The following is a 12,299-nucleotide window of genomic DNA, read 5'->3' on the forward strand; positions in this document are numbered from 1 at the left end:
TCAAAGGATGGTTTGCATAAATCATTTGTGAAACGTTTTCGTATAGTTTTAGAAGTATAGAATATTTTCCTAATGCGCTTCTCATTCAAATTTTTAAGTCTTCAAATATTCAAATTTTCAAATATTCAAATTTTCAAATTTTCAAATACTCAAATATTCAAATTTTATTTGAATTTGAACTTATACCTGTGTAAAGTACTTAAAGGTTGATAAACTAAATTAAATGATTTAAAAAAACCTTTACACGTCCAAAATATTAGTTATCACACGATTTTATACCTACTTCATTTTGTCAAGTTTTCTTTTGACGACTGCAAAACTTTGAGCGCAAATTTTACCCGATTGCATCTACAGTCTTCCAGAGAAATGTCAATACTTCATCAGTTAGATTGCATAGGAAAAGTGGTGAGTAAGGTATGTTGTATCGAGTCAGGTCTGATTTCCGATACCTGAAGAGATAAGCAAATATCTCGGGACATGCTCTGACGTGGGAACCTACTTCATTTACTCTTTCTTTATCAGGAATCGTTCTTATTTGTACATCCCTCGTTGTCTTTTTAAAATCTGTAGCGCAACTATCAGACGCAGGGGTTTGTATGAAGAATCTGGACTCATTCTCAGCACGTTGGAAGTTCTCTCACTAAGGTTATATCACGCTTTAATTGACAGTCTTAAGCAAGGTTCATTGGTCTATGTAACTACACCGTCTGACCACTTCATTCCCCCGACCAAAGGACGTCAGGGTTCCCTGAGTTGGAGTGGCATGAGAAACCACGTTTATCGACGTCTTAAACCCCAAATAAGGAAGCAGAATTGACGACGTGACTACAGGAATCACTCACGTACTTGAAATGTAAATTTTCTCTTCTTCCTTGAAACATCTACACTACGTAAGACTCGAAACCTGTAGATTCATACAGCTATTAAAATTCAAATTCATTTTGATACAACATCCTTTACTCCAAATTATAGACTGAATATTTTTTTAAATTTTAATCTATCGAAGAAGATTTAAAAATAGTAGAATATCCATATTTTCTCTCCTGGAAAAAAATTGGCAAGGACTATTTTTACGAGACCTTCAATAACCAAACATAGAATCACTGAATTTTCGAAATCGACAGTTTCGACCTCTTTTTCCAGCTGACTCTCCACAAGAATAATTATATTCCTAAAACGACGTCAAAAGCTTGAATCGAGCTTTTGCTTTGGCACTAAATCGCGGTAAATTTGCCTACACAAATATATGTGGAGTGGAGTACCAGAAAGAGGGGCCTGTGAGAAGCGTGTCAAGGTGAGAAGTGATACTCTTAGTAAAGCCAGGAACGTACTGGGCGGAGATAGGGGTGTTCGTGTGCTCACAGGCGACAACCTTTGTCATGGTAATGTTCGATCAAATACACTTTCCACGAAGAGGGCAGTGTCGCTTTGCAGCCTCAACGGCGAGGACATGGCCCGTGCATTTCCTTCATATTTATCCGGTTAATGAAATTCGCGATGCCGTCGCCCACACTGTTCAGAATTTACAGCAGCATTATATTATGGAAATTTCATTCATGATTGTCATAATAACGCCTTGTCTAAAGAGCTATATTTTTATCCATAACAATAAGCTCTTGACTACGGTGGAAATGGTTCTTGGGTGTATAATGAGATCTTGGGGATGGAACAGACCTGAACCCTGTCTCGAGTGTCTAGCAACGACGATTAAAATGCTAACTGAATTAATGAAAACTGATAAAATACATTTCTGACTTGAATCTCTAACATTGGACAGTGAAGACGTTCTTTTGTGGCTCATTTTCGACTTGCTATTGATCTCAAGAAAACTTTGGAAATTTATGGCAACAGAAGAAGATGAAATTTGTAATCTTCAAAATTGTATCTATCCTGTAGACTATATATGTAAATATTTAAATTTAATATCGTCTTATATTACAATAATTTTTTTATGCTTCTACTTGAGATATATTTATTTTCAGCTGTACGACGAACGTTTACAGCAAAATTACATTGGAAGGTATTAAGGCTATCAGAGAAAATGACATCGCTAACCAAACCAGTTAACTCATCCTTTCTCAACAAAATATTCGAAAGCATCGAATTTTCTATCCTATAGCTAGCATTGACGCGGATCGCCGCGATTCAACAGACTTCTCAAGAGTTTCTGAACTTCCGAGAAGTACTGATCTTCCGAAGTCTTAATACGTTCAACGAAACTTCAGTGAATCGCAACTCCAAGTGCAGTCCTCATATAAGAAACTTTCAGAAAGAAAGATCGCAAATGCAGGACAGAGTACGGCTGATAATTAATTACAAGAACGGGGGAACTGACGATTCAAAGAAAAAACGAGTAAATTAGAAATGAACGATGATGAGTTTTGATAAATCGCTTTCTGTCAAAATGATACCTTTGATGCGATAAGAAATAATGGATTCGAAGAAACTTCCATCGTTTTAGCAGAGGATCATTAACCATTATGTAATAATAAACATCCAGAGCGCTCCATTTACAGACATAAACCGATTAGTAAAAAAGAAGGTAAATATAACTGGCTGAAATATGTACAATAGCCCGATATAGACAGCGACGGAAGTAAAAAAAGGTAAATTTGCCATTAAAGGCGAACGAGGGAACTTGAAAGTGGAGAAGGGCGAAAACACTAGCTTCACTTTGGATGACTCGAGATGCTTGTTTGCCGTAACTTTGTTCTCACTGATAGCATCGCGTCTTCCATTCGGGACACGAACATAGCGCCTTAACTACGGATCAGCTCGTTCCTCTACTTGATCCGTAAAACAGTTACCAAAACTGTTTAACTTAGGCGAAATAACAGTGGAAGATTTCGTGGAGTTTCAACAGGGACTTGTCGAGTTCTCTCGTTTCTTTGGCGCGAAGGGAGCACGTCTGCTCAGTTCTCGAGCTGGATTTAACCGACTGGTAGACGGGCGAGTGCCGCGGAGCGACAACAATAGCAGAAAACGCGGAAGAAGGATAAACGGGAATTGGAAAGACGGCCTGATAACAATGACGGAGACGTGGGAAAATGAGACGAGCACGAGGCGTCCGAATACCGCGAGATCCGATCTTTCTTATTCAGATTTCCTGTGGGGACCTTTCTTCCATCTGTTCACTGAGGTAACTCGTAATTACTACCCTTCACGTGTGAAAAGATGTACAGCTATTGCTGCTGCATTCACGGCTTGAGTTTTCGAACAAATTTTCGAGAGATTTGTCGCGCGATTCCAATTTCTGAAATAACTGGTCGTGGAAACTTGACAGAATAATGGGAGGATAGTTTTATTCAATTTCTGACAATAAAATCTAGCGTTTTAGAGAGCAAAATGAATGAGATGAAAATTAATTTAGAGTGTATCCAAAATTAGAAGCGTTTATCTCGTTACTGTAGTTGTCAATACTAATAAGTATAGATAATAATAGTAATTACATAGCGATCTGCAATTGGCAATATATGTGATATATTATTCTGAGAAATTCTCAGGTATCTTCAATTGCTTTTTATCTGTTCTTAAACGAAGCAGTCTTACTGCCAAGCAATTACTTCATCTATTTCTGAAAGGAACAAACTAGACTGCTCGAAACCTTATGAGATGTGGTGTGCATGTGTAGAATCTTTACAAGCAAGTGAAGTTCATGTTTTTCACAGAAGAGAGTGGAAGTCCGTATCGGAAATTGGAACGCCATGCTGGAGCATAATCGCGCACAGTTAAGGGCATCGCTCGAGATATATAAAACGTAAAAAGTTGCTCTGCTAAAAAGAAACGTGAAAGCGTGGCGCTTCGCAGAATCGCGGAAATGCAGCAGGATGCTGCTTGAATTCCTAACGAGCTTCCGATTCGGATCGAATGCACTTCAAGTATGAAAAAATTCGCTGATTCCTCAACAAAAACTTACACGTAGCTTCCTTCACTCTGTTCCTAATTCGAACACTTCTCTATAGACCGAGCCTTTCAAGTCTAAATGAGCACCTCGAAATTATTTTCATTCGAATCTTTCTTTCTTTAGATCTTGAGATCGCAATTGAGGAACCAAGGGCCATAGAACTTTAACATTTCTTAACCATTCAACGATGGCGCATTTTCATCTGCAAAAGGCTGTGAAAATAGAAACGAAAGTAATACGACGAGAACAATTTGTTTATAAATTTTACAATCACAGAGAAATTACTTAGAAAAATTCTTCTAAACAGATACCTGACCTAGTGCATGCTATATACATCGAATGGTAATACATAAAATCATGAGAGCCCCTACGACATAGAAACCATTACTGATGGTTTCATTATCATTTCTACCACGATAAAGAATTCCCCTTGGTACTAATTGGATCTAATTCACCAAACGAAAATGAAATCCTTGAATCCCATTTTAATTTCATATCTCATGCAAATATCATAGAGCTAAAGTAATTAGGAATGGCATTCAAGTCTTTCTATTCCATACTGTGCATAAATGCGGTTGTGTGTTTTGGAGACCTTCGATTGCTCGTATAATTCGCTTTCTTGGGATTTCAGGAGCATCGTGCCCTGAAAATTGCACGAGAGGAGGGCAATTTTTAATAAGTCCCTCCTCTGGTCGGACGACTGCAGTTCCGGCGCACATAGGTCTGACAAACGACCCGCAGTTATGTTTTAATTGCGCTGTTCCGACCGTTTCCGACTCTATACGTCTTGTTCTTTGCCGTCGCGTTAACACCCACACAACCGCCTCTCGTTAGCACACAATCGCGCGACGTAAGCTCGCGTATGACACGCACAACGAATACATTCCGTTCGTTCTTCAAAGGGATTTGATTATGCAACGTTTCACGTTTTGTTCCCTACGGAGCGGAAAGCTTTCAGGCCACTTCCCGCGCGTCGTTCTCCTTTTTTTCGAGAATTATGCATACATACATGTGTACGCAAAAGGTGGAGTTTTTAATAAATCATGACTCTGGATCCAACGAATAGATTTAGCATTCGTGCTGGATTTAGGTGCTGTCAGAAAAGTGAGAAGAAGAATCCCGACCCTTTTCATTTCCTTGAGCTCCTGTATCTTTAGTTAATTGTTTGTGGCTGCAGTAATTCAGTAAGATACTGATTATAGGATTTATGTAGATTGCAGAGGAATGGTTTCTGAAAGAGTTCCAGATTTTGAGGGTGCTCAGTCTTGTACAGAGATAATGTATATAAATTTCTGTGACTCAGAAGGAGTCTTCTGAAATTTCCTAATGAATATTTAATGAAATCTTTTTCCTTTGTATCATAAATCTTTAGCCTCGAGCCCGTCATTGTTAGTGTGGCAACAGGGTGCTAAACTAAAGCCCCAAGTCCTACTTCGTTATAAGCAGAAGTGGCGTGTTCTAAGAGTACATGACAAATTGCATAAGCCTCTTCGCGTAACTCTTGAAACCAGCCTTAAGATTTAAATTTACGTAGCTCTAATTAGTACCAGTTACTGTCCAGTAAAGCGAATGCTTCGCAGCTCTCACAACAAGTGAGCTAATTCTTTTTCTTCTCCTACCTCTTTATTTCGCTCGCCATTCCGTGCCTTCCTTTAAATTTCATTCAGTTTTATAAAGCTACAATCTGTTGTACGTAACATCGCAAAGACTTGGCACCTTGTTCCCTGTAATCCTGCCAAGGAAATAAAGATGAAATTAAAATGCGGCAACTCCAATCCCTTTTTTCCCTTGAACTCAGTTCCGAACTAATCGAAATTTCTAAGGAGAATCTTATTTCTGCGTCGAGTTCGAACGGAATTCGTTTTACATCGACTATACCTGGGGCTACGAGCGATGATGAAACTCGGCTGGAATGGAATTTCTATGATATTATACTCTCGCCATCGGTCAATGGCCGTTGCTATTGGTTGAGTGTAGATGCACCCTGGCGTGGTATTTGAAATAATTTGATATTAGGGACATATCTGAGAACTCCGACGGATTGCAGACACTTCAGGTATGCCATTGTAATATTAAATCAGGTACTCTTAAACCTCATTAAAAGTAGCGTGCAATCGAAAGTAGTGTTTTCTATCTCTTTCAATATTATAATATAAAAGGAACGTCTACCAAAAGCTCCCTAAATTAGTTCTCATTACCTTATTAATTTGCTATAATGTATATTAAGCGTGAGTAGACTATCACAACTAAAGTTATTATCAAAGTTTCACGATACACTATTAAAATGTAGGCGATTGATCCAAAGAGCAAATAAAAAATCACAACACTATTGCCACGGCGCTCAATGTGCCTCCACGTCCCCAGAGGGAAATAGTGGTCAGCGAAAACGGAGTATTTTCACGGCGTTTTCCTGCTAGCCAGGCGTTGTTCGGAAAATTATATACCCCCGTAGGTTCAGTGAACACGCAGCATGCAGGACACGTACCTATTTGTATGTATACACAAGGCCATGTGGATAGTAGCAATGGTACACTGGAAACAATGTCAACGGGTCTCGAATCCCTGCCAACATCGATCCTGCCCTGTCGTTCCTCTCGAATGGAAATTGAATTTCCGCGCATTCTCGATCGGAACTTGTTTCTCAGAGCGATTCGTCGATTCCTACGGAACCCATTCATCATAAGAGACCAGTGTTTGCAGCGAGTCTATCCTTCCTTTGATTTATCTCCATAGTCTACATTTAAAAATACTGCATTCAAATATTGTGAATAGCCTCCTAACTTCTGAACGAATAAATTTCAAAAATCGTTCAATTATCATTAAGAAAAGTTTGATCTAATTTTATGGCGTAGCTTCAATCCTTACATCGTGTTTCTATGACAGACAGGAAGATATACTGTTATTATTCTGACGTTTGTCATTATCAGAAATAGGATACTTCTAATTCGCTATAAAACACTCTCGTTGCTTCGAAAGCAGCCCCAATCACCGCACTGACAGCCAATCTTAACTTATCTTAGTTAAAGTAAAGCCAGTCTTAAACACTCCATTATTGATGGAGGAATTAAAGTAGGACGAGTTCAAGGCGCGATAAATGTCAGAAACCAAAGTCTAACTATGAAACCTCTTCCGCTATAAATCCATCACAATTATGACCATTCTCGAAATGGGTTATTTCGCGTGAAAGCCACTTCATTCCCCTAGACTGGTCCAAGACCCAAGGCTTAGGTTTCTTAAGAGAAGCATTAAAGAATGATCGAGCTCCGTCTGGCGGAATAAGTGAGCGCAACCACCCGCAGTTGTTGAAATATATGGCGACCAGTGAAATCTGGCTCCGTGTATCAAAGAGTCGTTCGGGATCGACGTCAATACTTCGAATGGGACAGTTTCCATTACAGCTCGTTTCACCCGAGGACATCATTCAGCCTTTCGGTTATACGTTTTATCGAAGACTGCCGGCTGAAATGTCCGTTCGATATGTCAATAACGCCTCGTTCCATCTGCTACGGCGATCAAAACGCTTTAATAGAAACAGCACAAGGTGCCCCGTGACAGGAGAGATAAATATGGATCGGTGAAAACGTAAGTTCGCGAACAAGCTCCCAAAGCAGGCGAAGCAGGGGAACCAACAACTAGAGGACAGCCACTTTGTGTAATTAACCTTTGGCCTGACCCCCGGAGACTGGCGTGTACCTTTCAGTTCTCGAAACTTCCAGAGCCAACGGACTTCGCTTTTCAAGGACTCGTGAAGAGAGCGAGCGCCGCGCGCCATGTTGCCCCATCGAAAGACTTTCGAAGTTCCTGACGCGTTAACCCGTTGTAGCAACCGAGTAATTTATGGAAACCGAAGTGTTGCGAAGCGGTTCGGCAACAGCATTTCTATTAGCGATTTAGGTGAACCTCGTGGAGTAATTTCAATCGAGTTTGCGTTAAGAGACACAGGGGAATAGTTACAGCGAGGAAATTTACTTATTTGAAGAGCAAGGCCTAGTTTCACTCTTGTGCATCACTCGGGTTCAGGTTGATACTCCTTTGATAAGAAATCAGTTTACATGAAATACATAAACCTATGGTATGGCGGTATCCAAAGTGTACAACTTTGTATGAAGATGCATCGTGTACTATTTTATACGATAGAAATGAATTGAATCCCACTTGTGTGTAACACCTTTGACACACTAGGGTTGATCTATCTCTACAATCACGAAGCAATCAACTTGCCCATCATTTGAACCGAGTCGATTATAACTGTAACTCATTCTTCATCTTTCTCGAAGCACGCCACCATTTCAACGTTCCGCCAAAACAAGATTCAGAAAATCCTACCATATGGAACGAAATCGAAGAAACTTTTCCTGATCAAAATTCACGGAAACTTCTCCGCCGACCGCGTGGGGTTTTCCAGCTGGCAAAAGCGGCAGCCGCGCAACTTTAATAAATCTCGGGTTCTGTACCCCGAACTTCCTCCCAAGACAAGGAGAACGTTCTTCCCTATGCGTCCCTAGGAGCGCTTCACGTCGTTGTAATGCATCGTCGCGAATAATTAATCGACTGTCCGCGAGCTGGTTGCCGCAGAGTCAGACTCCCATCCCAGAAGACGTATCGAGCCAATCGTTCCAGGCTTCATGAAGCATACACAGGCCGCGGCGAACTTCGCCACGTTGGGATGCATAATGCACGATAGTGCAACATGCCATCGCGCAGAGATTCTACCCCGTTGTAATCCACGGGATGCATCCTATCCAAAATTGAAATCACGCGACGTTGTAGACGTTAGGGAGCAGCCACGATCGTTTATGGGCGAATGCATAAAGTAACGGAAGATATCGAGGGAACAGAGGGCTCCCATAGATATTGCTATTTTAAGAGGGAACGTACGACGCCGTGGTATTGGCATGCGTCGTGCAACGAATACGGAACACGTTTTCGTAAGGCTTTCACGTTTACGCGACCCTTGTTGCCGAGACACGTCGACAGAATAGAAGTAGGCGATCTCTGAAATTTGGGAGACATTTTTCGCGGAGTAGATTCGTAGGGAAAATGTATCGAACTTTTTGGGGGTATAAACCTGAGGAAGCAACATAAACAGTGATCGAATTTTGATCCCAGTGACGCAGAGATTTAGTAGATATAGGCATGGGTATCTTCTCGCGATGCATTTTAAATGCAGATGTCTCTTAAACTTTGTATTTTTGAGAATGAATAATCTGAGCTTATTTATGTGTTTAATCTTGTTTGAAAATTAGTTGCACCTAAATGGAGCAACCTCTTTTGAGGTTTTTATATTGAATTCAAGGAATAGAAAATGTGTACCTATTCACGCAAGTGACAGCCTATAGTTTGAAGACAACCTGAACAAATGTGTCGATGAATTTGGCGAAATATTCTGTTACAAGTATTTCAATGATTCCCTTCATCTAGACCCTATATTTTTATTTGCGTTCGTCATAGAAAGTGTAATAACGAAACGCAAATCGAATAACGAATGGAATTAAAGCCTGGAAAAAATTGAATCCCATGTTGATTCTGCTTCAACGGAATACCAGAAAAAATTGCAAAACTGTCTAAAACAGAAAACCAGAAGTCTCCGTAATCGACATTCAGAGTATAAAGATGATTCCAATATCTAGCCTGATGTAATTGCGACTAGAAGTGAAGGGCTTCTCACGACTCTTAATGCATTCACCTGTCGCTATTCACTACCAAGAAACAGGGTCGTCAAGAAAGGGTGGCTAGACGATTCGAAGACGCCTAATCGAACGCGTCCAATCGAAAACGTCCGACATGGTATTTTGCAATGTCGTTCGGCTGTCCGTGATCGAAAGGTGGGTCAATCTCGTTACTTCCTTTCGTCGTCCAAACAAAACATACTCAGAACAGTCAGCGTTCAGTGCCGATAGGTACAAACTATCAGAAACATAATCCGACAGTCAAATCAAACAGTCACAAAACTCCGTGTATGTGTACATACATACATATACAAAGAGAGATAGAGATAGAAAGATAGATAGATAGATAGACATACACGTATGGTGTACAGTCGAAAGAACCAACGGAAGAAGAGACAGAGAAAAAATATGTATAATATATTATCTATATATATAATATAATGTATATATGTATATAGAAGAGGTGTGTCTGGCTGGTGTGATACGCAGGCAAGGCATGCTACGAGTTACGTTACCTAAGGTAAGCTTCTCCCCGGAATCTGGCGGCAGTGTGAAGCCCAGGAGGGCCATGCTCGATATCAGGACGCACGGCACGATCAGGTTGAAAAAATAGTACAGCGTCCTCCTCCGAATCTGTACGATGAAGGTGATGTCGATGTACGGCTCTGGACAACACTGATACGTTACCGAGTTCCTTTGCCCAGGCATTCCTGTAACGAGAGTCCGATTAGCGTTACGTGCACAACATCATCAATACGAAGGAGAGTAATGGTCCCTCGAACGGCTAATTGCCAGAGAAATTGAAGGACAGTTTGTCCTGGTTTCTGTGGAACGATGGCTAGCCAGGTCTAAGTTCGTTGCGTGTACGTTACGCGACCGTGCAATTTGTTGCGGCGAAATTTCCCTATGAACGCTTAATTACGAACCGGTTCGTTGAAACGCGTTGATTAAATGACATCCTTTAACCCAGGCCACGTGCGCGGCATGGAAGGATTCCGACTCACCATTTGGTTAGCAAAACTTCCAATTAATGTCGCTAATCATTTTCTGGTATTTGGGTGCAGTAAACGGGAGCTCTGAAACAGTTTCAAATGCAGTAGTGTTCGGTTACGGTTACGTTTTTCGGGTTTAATTGTGAAATTATTTGTCGAGAGGTTGGTGAGCTTTTTACAGGAATTGAAATTCAGAAATTTAAAGAAATAAAAAAATTATGACAATTTGAATGTTTGGATATTTGAAAATCTGAAAATTTGAAAATTTGAAAATTTGAAAGTTTGAATATTTGAAAATCTGAAAATTTGAAAATTTCTAATTTTACATATTCTTCTTTAAGGACCTTAATCATTTAAATCATGTACAAAGCGAGTAAGTTTCACGACTTTTAATTGAAAGTTTTGTTTGCGTGCTCGCGCAGTGTGAACTGCACGCTCCGTTAACGTCATAGGGAAATATTCCCCAAGTATTTTGCGACCATGTGTGTCTCTCACGGCAGGTGTCCAAGTAATTCGAAGTTACAATGCGTGTGCATCGCTGGAAATCCAAGCGTAACCATAACAGAAACAACAGCGGAAATACGAGGACGATTTTTCCTCTCTTTTAACCACTTTCACGAGACGATTACAACGAAATCTTGCAGTGTTTACTATATAACTGCGTGAAATATCTCGCTTTGAATGTCGGCCCCTTTTTCCATCATGATACATTCGAACGATGAATGGCACGTGACAGCGTAACAGAAAGAATATTTCTGCGCGATTTCGTGCCGCCTCTATAAGAGGATTAACATGGATCGATGCGACACAGCTGGCTCGTAGAGATTCAATAAGAGAGTTGGAGATATACTTACTCTCGCTGCGAGTGTCGCGTTAATAATCGCGCTAAATGAAACGAGCCTCTTAATTACTTTCAATCGAACCGAGCCGTTCCGACTGAGCCCGATAATTCGGATAAGAAAGTATCAGGGTCAGTCACTTGTTGCTGCACGGTCGGCACTTTTCTCTGATATCTCTATGCTAATTTTCCAAATGGCGGGCTATCCGTTGTAGTCGCGAAGAGCCACTTTTATCCCGCGGATCATAGTAGTTTTAATTGCTCCCGCAGCGTGGACGAGTGCTGGGAGATGCGGATGATTTCTATCTTTGCCAACAACTTTCTGAAAGGGAACAGTTTCACGTACGCTACACACTTCTCCCTTCCCCGCGCTCGCCTCGTGAAAAGTGACGTCGCGCCCTGAGACTTTTATTTTCCATCTGTATGCGCTTTCCCGCTCATCAAGATGAAAGATTCTGAGATTTTTCATGGATATTAAGGCTGCTTCAGAGTTTTTAATAGAGCGACTCGGTGAAAAGTCTTTCACACATCGAAACGAAGCGCCTTGCCTTCTTTTCTCCGCCTTCGCGTTCTCGCGAAATTATTCCTGCAGAGTGTAATTTGTAAGCTCTTTTGCAGACGCCTTCTGGATTTCTTAAATTAGCAAGAAATCACGACTGATGTAGAAAAATGATCAAAGGGAGCAATAATCTCTGTGTACCACGCACAGCATATAATTAATTTCACACTATTCTTCGAACGGAGGAATTTTTCAGATTAAACTTATTCGACAGAAATACTTTCTTCAACATTTTCAAGCTCTCCCATATTTCACTCATTTTGCTAAAACACCCAATTAATTATACCAATGTCTTCAGAGATAGTATTCAACCACACAGTCTTAGAAGCCCCCTCCC

At 40.6% G+C, this 12,299-nt stretch overlaps 1 protein-coding gene across 1 annotated transcript in view; it reads right to left on the bottom strand.

The window, feature by feature from the left end:
* Positions 1-12,299, bottom strand: part of Nachralpha6 (nicotinic acetylcholine receptor alpha6) — a 213,056-nt gene that overhangs the window by 63,459 nt on the left and 137,298 nt on the right. The window contains exon 7 of the mRNA XM_076381441.1: positions 10,089-10,283. Within this exon, the coding sequence (XP_076237556.1) occupies positions 10,089-10,283 (195 nt within the window). The remainder of the gene's footprint in view (positions 1-10,088; positions 10,284-12,299) is intronic.

The sequence above is a fragment of the Calliopsis andreniformis genome, chromosome 6 (assembly GCF_051401765.1).
Source record: "Calliopsis andreniformis isolate RMS-2024a chromosome 6, iyCalAndr_principal, whole genome shotgun sequence".
NCBI classification, from domain to species: Eukaryota; Metazoa; Arthropoda; class Insecta; order Hymenoptera; family Andrenidae; genus Calliopsis; species Calliopsis andreniformis.